The 19,661-nt window shown below is 39.5% G+C and overlaps 1 protein-coding gene across 1 annotated transcript in view; it reads left to right on the plus strand.

Moving 5' to 3' along the window:
• The first annotated feature begins 2,157 nt into the window (after positions 1-2,157).
• SCAMP1 (secretory carrier membrane protein 1) overlaps positions 2,158-19,661 on the plus strand; it is a 98,516-nt gene continuing 81,012 nt past the window's right edge. The window contains exon 1 of the mRNA XM_024755663.1: positions 2,158-2,364. Coding sequence (XP_024611431.1) covers positions 2,308-2,364 — 57 coding nt within the window. The 5' untranslated portion in view covers positions 2,158-2,307. The remainder of the gene's footprint in view (positions 2,365-19,661) is intronic.

Genomic DNA, 19,661 nt, shown 5'->3' on the forward strand with positions numbered 1-19,661 from the left:
AAGACAATACCAAAATTCTGTATGACTATGTATAAGCATGACTGCATGCATATGTATTGTTTGTATACGATTATGTGAGTTACGTTATGTGCTTGTAGATATACAGTATTATAAGAATATTGAAAGGAACATACTGGGTTGTTAACATATGGGAGAGGAAGGAGGACAAAAAATAAAAAAAATTTTAAAAAGGTGAAAACACTAGTGTGTATGCTATGAACCCATTTATGCATTTATGTAAAGGAATATATTCACATATAGAGACATTTAAAAATAGAATAAAAAATGCAGATCCATGGCCCCTACTGTAAAGCCAAATCTCAGGGACAGGAGATATGGAGAGGTGCATCATTAACAAATATTCCAAGTGATTCTGTAACAATGAAATCTGTAAATCTTTGCATTAAGTGCTAATATCATTAGCTGTAAACACAGCTTCGTTGGAAATTTCCATCCTGCAATGCAGGCTCAGCTGATCTTCATTGTCTTGGAACATAGTAGATGCATAATAAATAGCTGCTGATTATTTGAGCCATTTGGAGGACAGGTGGAGGGAGTGAGGGCCAAAGTGGTGGGAGAAGTCGATCAGCTGGGCAAGGTCAAGCTCAGGAGCCATGAGGTAAAACAGGTAAGAACAATGGACTGGGCTCCCTTGGCATTTTCAAACATTCAACAGTATTTGTTAGGCACTATATACATGCAGGGCACTTTTCTCTATCTTATTTCATTTAATTCTAAAATAACCCTTTACAAACTGAGAGAGGTGACGTGGGTAGCACAAGTAGTATCAAAATTGGGATTTGAACCCCACGCATATTTTGAGCGCTCAGCTATAAACTAGACTCCTGGCAGCTGCTGAGGATAGGAGGGCAAGCACAATAGATGGTTTGCTCTTTTTCATGTCCGCAATCTTGCAGCTCGGCCACGATCATTCCAGTCTGTTGTCAATTATTAGTTGACAGTCCTAGTCGGCTGCCTAGAAGCAGCTTCTTTGTCATATATCCCAACCTGGATCCCGCCAAAGAGAGATTACAGCAAATGTGCTTTTTTGTCTATCGTCACTAGCTAGTGTTTTCACAGTGGGGAGAAACTATTTCCCAGATGATTTTGAATAGTGCAAGAAGACCAAGAAGACTAACTCTAGTTCCTTCCAATTCTTAGGCACCTATCAAGGGAAAATAATTCTGGCTTTTTATAGCTTTATCTGCTAAGTGTTTTGCTGTTAGAGCAAAAGGAAGGTGAGAGGTGGGGAAAGAGATGCCCCCTCATTAAGTTCAAGGGTGGGGCAACGAATGGTACAAATAAATTCCACACACATACTCATTTTTTGGTAATCTCTGGTGTTGGGTAGTGGATAGGAAAAAATCAGAAGTGTATATTTTGCGCCTGAATGCTTGAAAGAAAACAAAAACGGCATCTTTTTGTCACCCACTAACATTAACTTAAGGGCCTTGATCTTTGGACCTGTGCCACCCCGCGATCATTTCTGGAGAAGTAGCCATTTTGCAGATTCTGGAGAACGGTACCAAGGGCCGGACCCTGGTACTGAATCTCTCTTTCCCAAACGTCTGCGGAGCCAGTCCGGATCGGTAGCACCACGGCTGGTCTCCGTGATTTAGCAGCAACCCAGAGTCGGAAAAAACCGGAAGACGGGAGGCAGGGATTTCCAGGTGGAATCAGGGGTGTGCGAAATTCATTAGTGAGGACAAGGCCCCACCGGGCGTTATCTGTGGTTACAGGTGCGGAGCTTCTCTAGGTCTCCGCGCCTCTGAGCCCAGTTAAGCTGTCACTCCTTCCCCAGGTGTGCAGCCTGCGTCCCAAGCAGCCTTCCCAACCTGGGGAAGCGGTCTTAGTGTACGTCTTTCTCGCCAACAAAGTGCCACCTCTCCCGTAAGTCATGCTTGGCCACACGGCGCCGATTTTAAATCGATAACACAACCAAGTCCAGCCGGACGCTCCGCTCATCCAAATGCGCTTAGCACAGAACACCTCCGCGCTCCTTCCACTGTTCCCAGCTTCCTCCGCCCCTAGTTCCTACTCGGTCGCACTTAAAGCCCGGAGTGCTGGAGTGCGGCTCGGAGGAACGGGATGGCGAACTAGGAGCGGCGCCGGCGTCCGGCAGCCCGTCGCACCGGGCATGCTCAGTGGCACGGCCGGCTGGGTGGCCTCGCGAGCTGCACCCGGATCTGCTCGGCGGCGGCGGCGGCGGCGGCTGCGGCGGCGACGTGAGCGCGCAGGGGGGCGGCGGCCTCGCCTCCTCTCTGTCTCTCTCTGCGCCTGGGTCGGGTGGGTGACGCCGAGCGCGAGATGTCGGATTTTGATAGTAACCCGTTTGCAGACCCGGATCTCAACAACCCTTTCAAGGTGAGCGTCGTCCCCAGCATCTCCCGCCACCGTGACGCGTCGTTGTTTGTTTAAACCGACAAGTTCCTTCGCGCCCGCCACTCGGCCCCCTTCAGCCCCTTAAGACGGGGGCTCGGGGCCGCCGCACCCCTCTGGGGGGTCGCGCTCCGGCCCACGCGTCACTCGTTTTGGGGTCGGAGTGGAACCTACTGAGCTCCGCATACGGCCGGCCCTCCCCGCGTCCCCGACTGGAGAGGGTCGTGCCCTGGCTCGGGAGTGAGGGTTCCTGGGGCTTCGGGGTTCCCGGCCCGCCTCTCGGGAGCGGGGAGAGTGATGAGCCTAGAGCAGGTGGAGTTGTCACCTGTCAGGTAAGTGTGGCTGGCCGGGCAGGGGCGGGGGCCGGGACGCGGCGGAGGGGGGCTCACCCTCGGGAGGGGTTGTCATGGGGACCCGAGGGGGCGCTGAGAGGAGCTGCGTGGGTGATGGCAGAGATGTGGAGGAGAGGTGAGGGCACCGAGTACGCTGCAATTAAAAATAAAAGGTTTTTGTTTTTAATTTTTAAACTTGTGTTGCGCCCAGGTGCCACCAGCGGCGCTGCCACCCCTCCTCCCCACCATTTGCTTGAGGTTGAGGGTACTGATAACAAAGCGTAAGTTAAATATAAATAAACACACCTGGAAACAATAGTGCACGTGGACGATCATCTTCCTTCCTAACCGCTCTTAGTAAGGTAAACGACGGGATATTTTCCAAGCTCCTTGTGCGTCAGCTGTTCTCTGGGCTGTATGAGGATACCATTTCCCACATGAGCTTCTTTCTTTCTTGGAGTATACCTTTTGGATCCCAGCTTCGCGAGGGCTTGGCATAGAAACCGGCAAAGGAAGACGACTAAGGTGTTCATTATCTGCGCCTAACTTAATGCAACGTCTATATAAATACCTTAAAAAGTACCACTCCAGGTTTCTTAATGAGTGCTGTTGTTTAGCACGTGTAATTTGTTTCTGTTGCTCGAAGTTGGTTAATTTCTCCTGGTTATGTACAATAATAACTTTAATTTGTGGTCCTACAAGGGTCACTTCTGGCTTGTTGAATTTACATCTCTTTTACTCCTGGTTTTATCTCTTATTAAGAATTCTAGAAAAGGAAAAACATCCCTCTTCTGATTGTTTGCCTGTTAATTTCATGGAGGATTATCTTAACTAAATAATTCTGATTATTATTGACAGCTTGACTCACTGTAGAAATGTAGAATAGACTCAGTCAACTATTCCTTTGCCTCTGATATCACTTAAGAAAATTCTCTACACCTGGCCTGAAACTTTTAGGTTTTAAAGAGGATATGGTTATACTTTGAGTAGAATTTTTTCCCCCCAGAAGTTTAGTATTCCATCATCCCATGTTGTGGAAAATCGGATTATTCTTAAATCATAAACATTCTAAAGAGACATCTCATCACTTGCCAAACGGGTATTATTTTAGAATATTTTGAGGTATAACATTAAGAACCTGTTAGCTCTTCTTAATTCAAATAATTCATTGATGCTGTTTATTCAGCATCTGACAGTTTGGCTGTTTTCTGTTCTGTCATTCCATTTCCTGGCTTAATTTACGTAGCTAGTTCTCTTGTTAGGGCGAGACATTGTCGGCTTCTTAGCCCAGACTGCTTTTCTGTGACAAGTAATGTTGCCATGACACTTTCCTCTTCTGCTGTACAGAAGGTTGCTGTAATAATTCTAAACCCAAAAGTAGCTTTAAATATTCATTGTGGCATAAAATTATAAACTTTTTTGTTCTTTATAAGTGGGTGCATTCAGAGGACAGTGATTATTTAGGTTCATAAAATGCTTCAAAGGATGGATAAGTTAGGCCTAAAGAAGACTTGGTTGTACACGTTTCTGTTTATGATCTTTCCCTATTTTCGGTGACTGTCAGAGCATTGTGTATCTGACCTTTGATTTTTCTACTTAAATTCAGCTGCCCTTCCTCCTCTCAAAGTAAAGCTTTACATTTATAGCATATTCTTTCTTCTTTCTACTGTTGGTTTCCTTCTATGTAAATGTGATTCTTGAAATAGCATTTCTGGTCCTCTCTACTTACATATAAAAAGTTCTCAGGTGCATCTTTGTGTTACCTTATTGTCATCTTCTCAAATCTGTTCTTATTTTCAATATTTGAAATATTTCAATATTCAAAAATAAAGTTCATATTTTCAAAATATATATTTCACATTTGGCAACCATCCTAATTTCTTCTTAATTAAAAACTATTTGATTTCCATTGCTAACTTGCCCATTGTCTTACATCGAGGTGTAGGTAGTGCAGAATTGGCATTGGAATTTAGATCACCTGATTCCTGATTTAGATCACCTGATTCAGTTGCTGATGGCACTCTGTATTCTCTGTTTGCATTTCTTTCACCAAAATTCTTGTCTTGTGTTTGGAGCTTGGACTTGAGGCTCTCATGTAGTATTTAAAAGTTTTGGGTCAAGAGTTAAAACAAACAAACAAACAAAGAAACAAACAAAAAACCCAAAACTGCATTTAATCTTGGCTTTGTCACTGACCAGCTGAGAAACCTTGGAAAGTTACTTAGCCTCTCTATACCTTTCGTTTACTATTATGTAGAATAGAATGATATCAATAGTACCTTCTCCAAAGGATTGTTAATAGGATTAGGTGAACATACATTTAGTGTGTTATCAGTGCTCAATGCATGGTGCCTTTAATTAGATAATAATAGGTAGTATTAATAGGAATTCAAGGAACTGTATTTAATTATAGTTGATGATATTATTCTTAGCTTATTAATTTGGTGAAGTTCATGTTACCTTTGAGTCTTCTAGAGTGCTAATAGTAGCTGTTTGGCGGGTCATAGTTGAGGAATCAAGGCTAAAAATAATTAAGTGGTTTGCCCTAGGTCACCCTACTAAGAGTAGACCCAGGTTGTCTGAATCCTAGTGCTTTGTCACTTCACATGCTTCCTCCCTAATAAAAGAACTCTATATTAAAATTGAGCAACTGTCCATTTTATTCTGGCCTCAAACATTAATTCTACTCTATTGAAATAATCTATTTAAAATGGCATACAATTCACTGTTCTTATTTATCTTTTTAGTTGCAGTAATATCAGTAGTATCCTAACAGTTTAGTTGAAGTTGAAAATTGAAAACTTTGTCTTAAAAAGAGACCCATGGGCTTCCCTGGTGGTACACTGGTTACGAATCCACCTGCCAATGCAGGGGACGCGGGTTCGAGCCCTGGTCTGGGAAGATCCCACATGCCGTGGAGCAACTAAGCCTGTGCACCACAACTACTGAGCCTGTGCCCTAGAGCCCGCAAGCTGCAACTACTGAAGCCCGCAGGCCTAGAGTCCATGCTCTGCAACAAGAGAAGCCACCACAATGAGAAGCCCGTGCACCGCAACGAGTGGCCCCCGCTTACTGCAACTAGAGAAAGCCCGCACGCAGCAACAAAGACCCAAAGCAGCCAAAAAAAAAGAGACCCATGATTCAAGGATGATACCCGTTTTGTTTTCATTTACAATAAAGTGGATGCTACTCTTCCCTTAGCCATTTAAAATTTTAAGACTGGAGATTGGATAGCAACAGGAAAGGATTTTTTCTTTATCTTTCAGCATTAATCTGGAACATAGCGGTAGTAATTTATGGTCTGTGGTATTTTATGTTCATGTGAACTACATGAGTTCCCACTCTCTTTTCCTCAGGTTGATATTTTAAGAAAGAGTCCACTGAGCTGCTGATTATATTTCATCAAATTAAGATGCATCATTATTTTATTTACCTCTGTTTCAGTTATCTATTGCCGTGTAACAAATACATGCAAAATCCGCAGATATGGAGGCCGGCTGCATTACACCAGTTTATATAAGGGACTTGAGCATCTGAGGATTTTGGTATCCAAGGAGGCTCTTGGAACCAATACCCTGCTTATAGCAAGGAACGATTGACTGTAATCCCCAAATGTAGTGGCTTGAAACAAAAATGACTTGCTCAGTATTTTGTTATTTGAGCTACATTTAGCTGGACAGTTTGTTTTTAAATGTTATTGTCTAGAGTCACTCATGTGGCTTCAGTCATCCAGCAGCTTGACTAGAGTGGGATGGTTTAAGATGTCCTCGCTCAACTACCTGGCAGTTACCTGGGGCTGTCAGTGGGGGCAGCGATTGGTGCTCTTTCATGTGGCCTTTCCTAGGAATAGGCTGGGCTTTTTACGTGGTGGTAGCAGTGTTCCAAGAAGACGAGTGAAAGCCACAAGGCTTCTTGAGTCAGTTCGTTTCCGCTACATTCTTTTAGTCGAAACAAAAGCCACAAAACCGGCCCAGCTTCAGAAAAGGAGTGGGAGGATTAGACTGCACCTCTTGATGAAAGGAACTCCGTCCCTCTTGATACAGACCTAGGAATTGAAAAGATAAACCCAGTGTAAAATGGTGAGACAGGCACAGGGTAACCTCAATAGAACCCCCATCAAATGGAGGAGTGGGAGGCATGTAGCAGTCGCTGGTACAAACAGCGGGTCTGAAATCCAGCCAGGCTCATTAGTCAGGGTCCCCTACTTTGGGGGCAATGAGAGTTCTTTGATTAGGGCCCAGTTCTACTACCTTGGAAGTCTTTTTCTAATCTTATTTTCTTCTGCTTTTGGCTCTACCCTCTGAGAAGTCCTTCTTTTCTGTAAATTACTCCAGTTTGTAACTGAGTAGTATTTTCAGTCTGCTTCCTTCCCATTGAAAATTGGGAGCCCAGAAACCTCTTTTCAATTTGAAATATCTCTGTGTCTTTTAGTCCAGGCTGGTACAACTCTCTTAACAATTTGTTAATCTTATATGGGTTCAAACTATCGCTTAAAACACATCTGTAATTCTTTTTCAGACAGTCTTCTTTATTTAGGGTATAGTGTCAGGGTGCTATGGATCAACGCTCTTTTTTTTTTTTTGGTACGCGGGCCTCTCACTGTTGTAGCGTCTCCCGTCGTGGAGCACAGGCTCCGGACACGCAGGCTCAGTGGCCATGGCTCACGGGCCCAGCCGCTCCGCAGCATGTGGGGTCCTCCTGGACCGGGGCACGAACCTGTGTCCCCTGCATCGGCAGGCGGACTCTCAACCACTGCACCACCAGGGAAGCCCTGGATCAACGCTCTTAAGATATGTGAAAACCTTTTGTCTAGATTGAGTATCTTCTACGGCAGTGTAAGCTCCCAGGCAGGTACAATGGGAGGCTGCTAGTGTGGGCGGGGTACCTCTCACAAATGCTAAAAGACAAAACTAGTGTTTGAGCATGTTTTATTTTGGTCCTTGGCTTTAACAATAATTGTAAAAGAAATGATGGTGAGTGTGAAAATTTTGAATGTAAACTGTTCTTTTGCTGATGTTGCCCCCCCCTCCCCAACCAGAAAGGTTTTTTGGAGGGCAGTTAATATTTACTAGTGTCGAATGCAGATCCAGGAAACTTACTGGATATTTTCTTAATATGAATCACAGTGTTATGTAGTACCTGAAAATATATATTGGATTAGTGAAGTTAGTGACCAGTTCTTAAAAATGAATCTACAGTATTCTGTTCTTGTGCATCCAGTGAATATTGTCTTCAGTTCCCAGTGCGTATTTGAAGACTGGTTTGAACAAGATAGGTTGTTCCCAAGAAGAAGACAGAATGACCATGGGTCTGGAATCAAGTCCTAGGAAAATTAAGTTTACTCAATGGGTTTAGTCTACAGAAGGCTAAAGGGAAGTTTGAGATATACAGATGCTTGAAGGGTTCTTAGCTGGTTGAATGAATAAATGTGTTCTTGCTTCAGGAAAAAAAGGCCAATTAGCAGAGTTCATATGAAAATAGATTTTGTCCTAACATAAAGATTTAAAAAAATCTATTAGAATAGCCTGATAATGCTCTTTTGGTACGGAGTTCCCCAGCACCTGAAGGAATTCAAACAGAGTTTCAATGACCTATCACAGATGCTAAGGCAGACAGTTGTGTCTCAAGTTCTTTTTCTACTTTAAAACTCTCCAATTGTTACATTTTTGTGCCCTTATGGACCATTTTGTGAATGCGTAAATTCTCTCATGTTGTAATGCACTGGATATTGGAATTGAGTCTGATCATCTCAGAGAAGAGGGTTTATGTTCTAGGATGCTATGCTCTGAGCCCCAGCATCTACTGAGGGAGCAGCCTGAAGTGATTACTTACACATAGGGGATCATGTCCTTTTCTGTGTGATACTTGCCATGCTGGTCTTAGCTGACTGATCTTATCAAGCAGAGGCCAGTCTTTGAGCTGATCAGGAGCAGATAAGATCGCTTGGTCCAAAAACTTTGCCCCAACGAGAACAGTGATAGTTAACTGAGCTATCTTTCTCAGGAGCTATCTTTCTCTGTGAGAGCACAGAGAAAAAGTCAGGTAGTTGTAGCGGGAATAACCACGGAAAGACATGAGGAAAGAGCCAAATTATCTATCATGCAAATCATGAAGCAGTAGAGTAGGAATCGTCTGACCAGGCCTTCTGGTCATTTTATAGAATTCCAGTCCCTTATTCGAGCTGCTCTTGCACTACAAGAGATATTGCCATGTTTTGAAGAATTCCAGCCTCTGAAACCTGGCATCCTTCTTTCTGTGTGCAGAGTCTGTTTCTTTCAACCAGAATTGCCTAAAGGTAAATGCAAAGCAATATCTTCTTGCCCAAATAGTGATAGAATCAAACCTGTAGGGACTTCCCTGGTGGCGCAGTGGTTAAGAATCTGCCTGCCAATGCTGGGGATATGGGTTCGGTCTGTGGTCGGGGAAGATCCCACATGCCGTGAAGCAACTATGTCCATGTACCACAACTACTGAGCCTGCGCTCTAGAGCCCACGAGCCACAACTGCTGAAGCCCACGCACCTAGAGCCCGTGCTCCACAACAAGAGAAGCCACCGCACTGAGAAGCCTATGCAACAAAGAGAAAGCTGCGCGCAGCAATGAAGACCCAATGCAGTCAAAAAAAAAAAAAGAATCAAACCTGTATTTAGGGACTTCCCTGGTTGTACAGTGGTTAAGAATCCACCTGCCAATGCAGGGGACACGAGTTTGAGCCCTGGTCCGGGAAGGTCCCACATACCACAGTGCAACTAAGTCCGGGCACCACAACTCCTGACCTGTGCTCTAGAGCCTGCGAGCCACAACTACTGAGTCCACGTGCTACAACTACTGAAGTCTGCGTGCCTAGAGCCTGTGCTCCACATCAAAGACAAGCCGCCACAAGAAGCCTGTGCACCACAACGAAGAGTAGCCCCGCTCACAGGAACTAGAGAAGGCCTGCGCGCAGCAACGAAGACCCAATGCAGCCAAAAATAAATAAATTTATGAAAAAAGAGAAAGACCTGTATTTAGACCGAATACAGATAAAAATGATAGAAGAGGTCTACATGATATAATTAAAGTTGTACTTAGTTTTTGGTGGTAATGAAAGTCCAAGCGCTATGGGATGTTTTTAAGTCACAAGAAGGAAATTTCCCAACTTTTAATAGGTATGGGCATAAAAGACGATGTGGAGGTTGGTTGGATTTGACTTTGTACCGAGTGTCTTCCCTGTGCAAGAAATGCCACAAGAAATCCTTGTAAGTGTGTATGCAGACAGCAATCTCAATAATCCCCTCCCTGGCGTTTGGCATGGGGTGCTTATAAGCATTAGTAATGCCAGTTCATCAGTTGATGGACATTTGGGTTGTTTCCACCTTTTGACTATTATGAATAATGGTGCTATAAACATCTGTATACAAGTTTTTGTTTGAACACTTGTTTTAATTTCTGTTGGGTATATACCTAGGAGTACACCTCTGGGTCTTCTGGTAACAATGTTGAATCATTTGAGGAACTGCCAGACAGTTTTCCAAAGTGGCTGCGCCATTTTATATTCCCACCAGCAGTGTATGAGGGTTCCGCGTTCTCTACATCCTAGTCAACATTTGTTGTTACCTGTTAATAATTGTAGCCATCCTAGTGAGTGTGAAGTATCTAATTTTGGTTTTGATTTGCATTCCCCTGATGACTGTATGATGTTGAACATATTTTATGTGCTTATTGGCCATTTGTATATCATCTTTGGAGAAATGTCTATTCAGATCCTTTGCCCATTTTAAAATTGGGTTATTTGTCTTTTTAGTATTGAGTTATAAATGATTTTTAAAAATATATTTTGGATATAAATCCTTTATCCAGGTATACGATTTACAAATATTTGCTCCCATTTTGTCGATTACTTTTTTACTTTCTTGTTAATGTCCTTTGAAGCACAAAAGTTCTAAATTCTGATTAAGGTCAAATTATCTATATTTAGTGGCTTTTGTTTTGATATTATATCCAAGAATCCTTTGCCAAACCTGAGGTAATGAACATTTATCCCTGTGTTTTCTTCCAAGAGCTTTATAGTTTTAGCTCTTACGTTTAGCTTTATGATTCATTTTGAGTTAATTTTTGTATAGGGTGTGAAGTAAGGTCAAACTTCATTCTTTTGAATGTGGATATCCAGTTGTTCCAACACCATTTGTTGAACAGACTGTTCTTTCTCCTTTGAATGGTCTTGGCACCCTCGTTGAAAAATCTCTATTCTTAATCTGTGTTCTTGCAAAAGAAATGAAATATTTTAGTTTAAAAAGCCCTTCATATTTCATGCAAAATGGCTCCCAAGTACCTGCTGAAATCCCTATAGTATATATATCAGCTCTCCCAGCTTCCCAAATTGCCAGAGCTAGTGTTGTAACTCCTTCTAATCTCTGCTTGTTTCAAAACTTAAAAAAAAAAAAAAGTGTAATAGTGGGTTTTATACTTGTTTTTAGAATGTAATTCTAAATACATCAATATTACCAACTTGATACTTTTCCTTTTCTTTAAAAGAGACACTTCCATTTATTTTACAGAGTACAGATGAATTAGTGAATTTTTTTTGCATATCAGCAGAACTGTTGGAACCTCTTAAAAGAATAAAGCAAATAAGTGTATATTATAAAGTGTAGTGCATTTTGAGTATTGGTGAGATCAAACTAGGAAGAAAGGATTTGTGATAGGTATGCATTATAATTCTAAATTGATTGTTAATAGAAGAAAAATAAATCAGACATTTGAATGCAAGTGATTTAGTATATGTAGCTAGTAAAGATTTTTTCTTATCAAACACAGCCAAAACAATGCATATCATAGAAAAAACAATATGTACACAACAAATACTGGATGTTTCCACTTTGTTCAAGAGAAATAAGCAAAGGCAGAGTTGTATATATGCTACTGGCAGTCATTTTATCTGTGGGAACCCTCCAATGGTGGTTAGAATTCTCATATAGTGATGAGGAATATATATGGAAGGTGGTAGGTGATAGGAAAAAAGCATCAAGAATATGGGCCAGTCACGGCAGGGGCTGGTGTACGAGTGTAATTTTACTACCATTTAGCAATTTTCCCGAAGCTGTTGATGCTTCTTTTGGTTGATTTAGCCAGTCTTGTGGTTTTATTTATGGCCTAGCATACCTACTTTTTGGCATCTCAAATAGTCATAAATTTTAGTGAATTGCTTACAAGTAAGTGGCATATTATAAAAATGTAAATTAATGTATTCCCTAAGCTTCAAAGAAGTGTTACATGCTTTTTCTACTTGATTAAAAAAATTTTTATGGAAATGTTTATATTTGAATCTCAGGGGGAACTTAACCACCATTTAGGGTTGAGTCCATAAGAAAATATTCTGTGAGCTATATATATTGCAGACAAACATTTCTGTGTTCTTAGGCTGGTGCTGGGGGCTTAGAGGAAGAAGTTAATGAAGTTTACAGAGGTGGCCCAGGGGAGTTGGTAAAAGGGTGGCTTTGGAACCAGGCAGCCTAGATTTGCTTGTTCCCCTCCTAGCTAGGTGACCTTAGGCAAATTGCTTAATTTTTCTGCCTTCAGTATTTATTTTTTTATTTTTTTACATTTCTTATAGTTTAGCTTTTGAATTAAGACAAAGATGGGAAGCTCTTAAAATAACAGATAAAGGAAATAAATTATGGTGCAAGATTATCTTTGGTTGCAACATGTGATTATTTATTCTTCTCGTTTATTTTATCCCTAAATTGCCTATGTTTCCTAAGGCAGACTCTAATTTTTATTAACTTTTAAACTTTTGGTATTAACAAATAACAACAAAAACAAAACATAGAAATTACTGGTTGTCTTACAAAGTGTGGGGATTTTAGAAGCTATTATATATCACAACTTGAACTGAGGGTAATAATAATGAGAGCTCATTTTATTTTTATGACAAATCACCTTGTGATGTAAACTTTGTTTAAATGTTGGAAAGTTGTACACTTGGTTGTTTAATGTTGATGGTTTTTGAAAAGGATATCTAGTGTTCTTTTTATTATATTTGAGTCTAATATTTTTTAAAGTTGTGATTATGATTACTTTTTGACATGATGGGAAGCTAGCAGGAGATGAATCCCTGGTGTCACAGTTGGAACTCTGAACATTTTCTCTCCATGGATATATTGTTGTAGATTTGGATTTGGTGGTGTGATTTTAATTACTGGTCTGAAGAGCTTAACCACTAAGTTAACAAGAGTAGGTCATTTAGCCAGAAATCATTTCATAAGAAAATGTTCTGGGGGCTTCCCTGGTGGCGCAGTGGTTAAGAATCTGCCTGTCAGTGCAGGGGACACAGGTTCGGGCCTTGGTCTGGGAAGATCCCACATGCCGTGAAGCAACTAAGCCCGTGTGCCACAACTACTGAGCCTGTGCTCCGGAGCCCACGAGCCACAACCACTGAAGCCCGCGCCTAGAGCTCATGCAACAAGAGAAGCCACTGCAATGAGAAGCCTGTGCACTGTGATGAAGAGTAGCCCCCGCTCTCTGCAACTAGAGAAAGCCCGTGCACAGCAATGAAGACACAACACAGCCAAAAATAAATAAATGTTCTGTAAAACATATTTAATCTGAGATGGAGAAACTACATTTAAAAGTTGACTGCCGCAGCTCATGCAGCTCAATATCAAAAAAACAAACAACCCAGTCCAAAAATGGGCAGAAGACTTAAACAGACATTTCTCCAAAATGTATTGCCAACAAACACATGAAAGGATGCTCAACATTACTAATCGTTAGAGAAATGCAAATCAAAACTACAATGAGGTATCACCTCACATCAGTCAGAATGGCTATCATCAAAAAATCTACAAACAATAAATGCTGGAGAGGTTGTGGAGAAAAGGGAACCCTTTGCACTGCTGGTGGGAATGTAAATTGATACAACCACTATGGAGAACAGTATGGAGGTTCCTTAAAAAACTAAAAATAGAACTACCATATGACCCAGCAATCTCACTACTGGGCATATACCCTGAGAAAACCATAATTCAAAAAGAGTCATGTACTACAGTGTTCATTGCAGCTCTATTTACAGTAGCCAGGAGATGGAAGCAAGCTAAGTGTCCATCGACAGATGAATGGATAAAGAAGATGTGGCACATATATACAATGGAATATTACTCAGCTATAAAAAGAAATGAAATTGAGTTGTTTGTGGTGAGGTGGATGGACCTAGAGTCTGTCATACAGAGTGAAGTAAGTCAGAAAGAGAAAAATACTGTATGCTAACGCATATATATGGAATCTAAAAAAAAAAAAAAGGTTCTGAAGAACCTAGGGGCAGGACAGGAATAAAGATGCAGATGTAGAGAATGGACTTGAGGAAATGGGGAAGGGGAAGGGTAAGCTGGGACGAAGTGAGAGAGTGGTACGGACATATATACACTACTAAATGTAAAGTAGCTAGCTAGTGGGAAGCCCCACATAGCACAGGGAGATCAGCTCGGTGGTGCTTTGTGTCCACCTAGAGGGGTGGGATAGGGAGGGGGGGAGGGAGACGCAAGAGGGAGGAGATATGGGGACATATGTATATGTATAGCTGATTCACTTTGTTATACAGCAGAAACTAACACACCATTGTAAAGCAAATATACTCCAATAAAGATGTTAAAAAAAAAAAAAGGTTGACTGCCTATAATATGACCAAAATACTAAGACTTTAAAAAATTTTTTCACAGGTTTTTTCTTGCCACATTTAGCGGTAATTGTTTTGCTATTTCAGTATTTAATATGAATGACAGTAAAACTCATTAATCTTGGTGGAGAACCACTATGTATGATAAAACAAACTTTTTGTTGCAAAAATCTCTTGAGAGTTTATTGGAAATAAGGGATGTCCTCCCATCCTTAGGATATTAGTTCAGTGGCTCATTCATTAGTGGTCATTTGAGCTTGGCAGTCAGTTGAACAGACATATGACCAATATTTTCCTGTTCTTTGTGATCAGCCTTTTTCTTTTTATGTCTGTGCATTAGTATTGGGGCGCCTAGCTCTTTTAGCTACCCAATTTCTCAAATTTCAGAAGAAATTTTCATGATTCCATATAACAGAATGCTAAAATAAAGTATCCAGTTTGTAAGTATTCAAACTCTGGTGTCATTGTAGTCCCCGTTTGCCAATTCCCCTACCCCATCCCTTTTTACTTTCCTAATGAACGTTTCTCTATTTAATAAGGGCAGTGAGTGATTTGGTACTTAGATTTTGAAGACATGGATTTATAGGTGGTTGGCAACATTTCTTCCAAGAAATGTTACATCTGATTATTTTTTTTGATTATCTTTTTAAAACACAACTTTGAGATATAATTCATATACCATACAGTTCACCAATTTAACGGGTACAATTTAGTGATTTTTAGTATTTTCACAGTTGTGCAGTCATTACTACTGTCAATTTTTGAACATTTTCATCACCCCAAAAAGAAACCCCATACCCTTTAGCAGCCATTCCACATTTCCCTCCCAACTTCTCCAGCACTAGGCAGCCACTAATATTCTTTCTGGACATTTCAAATGGAATCATACAGTATGTAGTCTTTATGACTGGTAGCTTTCATATAGCATCATGTGTTTAAGGTTCATCCATATTATAGCACGTATCAGGACTTCATTTCTTTTTATTGTCAAATTATAATTCCATTGTGTGGGTATACTACATTTTATTTGTACATTTGTCAGTTGATATAAATTTGGGTTGTTTCCAACTTTTGGCTGTTAGGAATCATGCTGCTATGAATATTTGTACAAGTTTTTTATAAGTGGACGTATGGATGTATACCTAGGAGTGGAATTGCTAGGTCATTTGGTAATTGCCAAAGTATTTTCCAAAATGGCTGTACCATTTTACATTCTTACCAGGAGAGTGTAAGGATTCTAGTTTTTTGACATCCTTGCCAATACTATCTTTTTTATTATAGCTATTCTAGTAGTGTGAAGTGGTATCTCATTATGGTTTTGATTTGCATTTCCCTGATAGCTAGTGATGCTGAGTGTCTTTTCATGTGCTTAGTGGCCATTTGTACATTTTCTTTAGGGAAATGTCTATTCAGATCCTTTGCTCATTTAAAAATTGTTGTCTTTTTTATTACTGAGATAAAGTTTTTTTTAATATATATTCTAGATACAGGTCACTTATCAAATATATGTGAAAATTTTCTCCAATTTTGTAGGTTGTCTTTTTATTTTCTTGATGGTGTACTTTATAGCAGGAAAGTTTTAAATTTTGCTGAAGTCCAATTATCTGTTTTTGTCTTCTGTTGCTTGTGCTTTTGGTGTTATATCTCAGAAGACATTGTCTAACCCAAGGTCATGAAGATTTACTCCTGTGTTTTCTTCTAAGAGTTTTATAATTTTAGTGCATATATTTTGGGCTTTGATTCATTCTGAGTTAATTTTTGTATATGGTCAGAGATGTCAGTTCTCTAAAGTTACTTAACTTTTAAAATCTTTCTTAAGGATTTATTATAGATGTAGGACACTTTGCTACTATCTTAATGTTCAGTTCTTTACCCTGTTGGTTTAAGAAGTCATTTGTTCAGGTTTCTAGCCACTGCTCTATCTTTAGACATATTGTCTTTTTTTGTCTGGCTTTCATGTAATTCACGTAGCTCAAAAATGGTGCCACATAATAAATATGCAGTTTGGAATTGTAGGACCCCTTTACTTTAGTGATATCTCATGGCATTTGCTAATTCTTTTGCCAGTGGACTATTTTCTGTTATTTTGGTTAGATGGTTAATGTGGATCCAGTGGCATAATTTGAAAAACAGGCTAAGCATATTCTCAGTCTTTATCACCATTATATTTAAACTGTAGTATTTGCCAGTTTGATAAGGTCTTTATAGTTACTTAAAGTTTTTGTGTAATTGCTGTATTAGAGATTAAACAGTTTCCAATTCAGTTGTCTTTAAGAGGTTATTATCATTGAAAATGGAACAAGAGTACATTATTTATTTAGCCAAAAATTTATGGAGCACTGAAAGTGAATCAGACACTGTGATAGTCGCTAGGAATACAGAGATGAAGAAGTCCCTGATGTTAAGGATCCACACTTGAGTTGGGAGACATAATGTGTCATTAAGTGCTTTGAAGGAGAAAGAATTGGTCGGTATTGTAGCCTCAGTTCCCCTGAATGCAGAGTCTGAGGTAGAAAGCTTAGGTGTTGTTATAGTTTGCCTCCCTCATTTTATAGATGGGAAAATTCAGACACAGAGGTTAATAGTTCCAAGTTTAGTCAGGAATTACAGAACTTGGATGAAAACTATTCCATGAATGGCTTTAATAAGGATAGAGGATTTCTTAAAGCAACTGCTCAGAGTGCTGTTGGCAATATAAAATAGAACATATATATACACAATATAATATAGAATAGAAAGCACCAGATCTCTTAATTTCATTTTGACTGTGGGCTAAGAAACTAGAGTTTCTTGCTTTCTATATTATTTAAGTCCCTTCCATAGATCATTAATTATCTGGGTGAAATTTTCACCATATTATATTATGTTCAGAAATTATGTTTTGTTTCCAAAGAATTCTTCCTTTAGAATGTAGAGGGGCTAGATAGGGAAATAATTTTTTTTTTGGCACTTAATGCTGGTGTTAACATGGACAAAAATTGCAATTTAAGGTGTGGTTTGTTAACTTTTAAGTTGCACTTATGAGGTAAATCCGCTTGGGTGTGTTTGCTTCAGTTGTTTCTAATTTACTAAGGAGCGATCTGGTCCATGAAAAATTAGTTAAGCTTGTCATGACTTGCAGTGACAATGAATATTAATTTTTCAACATCATGATTTATTGAATAATTCCTAGTGATTATTAAGCACCCTTTATAATGAGTTACAGAAGTTTTGCTAAATGTTGTTTTAGAGTCTTGCGGAGATTTTTAATGGCTTCTTGTAGTAGTTCCCCCTCCCCCCTTGAAATTCTCAGTGTGTTTTAAATTCATATGATTACAATAGCTTTGAGAAGTATAGAGTAGGAAAAAAATTTTACTCTCTGAAGGTAGTACCTCTCATAGTCCCTAGTTTGGGACTTTTCTCGTTTAATCAAGTTGCCTAGTCTAGTGTGTAATATTGATTGGATTAAGCAGAGCTATTGAGTATTTTAATTAAGTTTTGTGGAGCAATGCAGTGTTTAATTCAGCCTTTTTCTTTTGAAGACATATTGTTTGAAACATAAATTTGTATTCTTTATCAGATTTTCTTCTAAACACTTGGTCTTTGGAGTCAGATTTGAAATTGAATCTTGACCATGTCACTTGTTAACTATATGACTTTGGGCAAATTACTTAAATATCTCTGAGCTAGTATTCTCAGCAGTGAAAGAAAGGATACAGAATCTAAGTCATAGGGGTGATCTGAGGATTACATGAGATAATTAAAAAATCTAGTATTGTGCTAAACTAGATGAATTCTTTCTCTCTCCTTCAGTCTGTCTTGGCTTTAGCGGTCTTCAATTTCCCATAGGTTTCCTTGATAGAATTGTAAATATTCATTTTTTTCTGATTTAAAAAAATATTTAAATTATTGTCTCCTGGTATCGTGAAAAAGTGAGGAAAGTGAAAAAGTCTGGTGAAGGTCTGCTACCGTGTTGTATAAGAACGTTGGCTTGGAAAACTTCTGATCAGGTCTCTTGTCATCTTTTGTATTTTGGAAAACTTCGAGGGAATTTAGCTTTAAGTCTGAGTTTGTTTTCCTTTTTGTAACATACTGAATTTGCCCAAATGGATGAAAGTGAAATTATTAGCCATTCTTGAATAAATTATAATGATTAGATCAGCACTGTTGAATGCAAATATTTGTGCCACATGTAATTTAAAATTTTGCAGTAGCCATATGGAAAAAAATCAGGTGAAATTAATTTTAATAATATATTTAACACCGTATATACAAAATATCTTTCAACACATAATCAACATAACAGTTATTGATATTTTACATTGTTTTGTGCTTTAAAGTCAAAAACATGGTATGTTTTATACTCTCAGCACGTTTCAATTTGGACTAGATATATTTCAAGAGCTACATGTGGCTAGTGGCCACTACGTTATATAGCAAAGGTCTACGTGAGTAAAATATAATATTACAGCGGTAGTGGGCTTTAGCTGTGTTTGATAAAAATGTCAGTGGTTATCACTGGTTTAAAGCTTGTCTTCGTGCCTTAGCAGTCATTTATGTGGATGGTAAGAATTTACCCATCTTTGCAATCTCTATCCCATAAATGATTTTACCAGTTATTCATTGTCCATTCCCAAAGATTTGTAAATTTTCATAGGCCCAAAATATGCTCTTCAATTATTGAGAGCATAAACCAAACTTAATATATGTTTGTTCTCTTCACATTCATCAAATCTGTAGGTGTGACATGAGATTGTATTTTGAGAAGCTCATCCCGGATCACTGGGAAGAATACGTTGGGGCAGGGGTCAGAAGATTGGGGGGAACAGTAAGAAGGCCATTGCAGTTTACATATGAGAAATACTGGCAGCTAATGGGAGGGAGTGTGGGTTGGGAGTTGGAGAAGTGGAAAGAAAGAAGGGGGCTGATAGTAGCTTGAGAGTGATTGAAGGAATGCTTTTGGTTTGTTTGCTTGTGTGTATTTTAAAGATGATTGAGACTTGAAATGTAGATGTGAGGCATCCTGTTGAGAGGAAGCAGATGAACATATGAGAGAAAAGGGTAACTGATAGGGTGATCCTGAGGAAAGATGGGAAGAGATGAAACTTGTGTATAAAGAGAAGTTTGTTGTTTTTTAAAATAGGTTTTGTCAAGTTGGCTTAAACTTTAGAACTGTGGGGAATATCTATCACTAAGAAAAATAAAGGATAAATTAGAGTTGTACTCTCCTTCCTCTCTTTTAAATTGGAAGGGAGAGAAGGTGAAATTAGAGTTAAATTAAGAAGTGATAGAGAACAGGCTTGTGGTTGCAAAGGGGGAGGG

This window comes from Neophocaena asiaeorientalis, unplaced genomic scaffold, assembly GCF_003031525.2.
Source record: "Neophocaena asiaeorientalis asiaeorientalis breed wild unplaced genomic scaffold, Neophocaena_asiaeorientalis_V1.1 scaffold37, whole genome shotgun sequence".
NCBI classification, from domain to species: domain Eukaryota; kingdom Metazoa; phylum Chordata; class Mammalia; order Artiodactyla; family Phocoenidae; genus Neophocaena; species Neophocaena asiaeorientalis.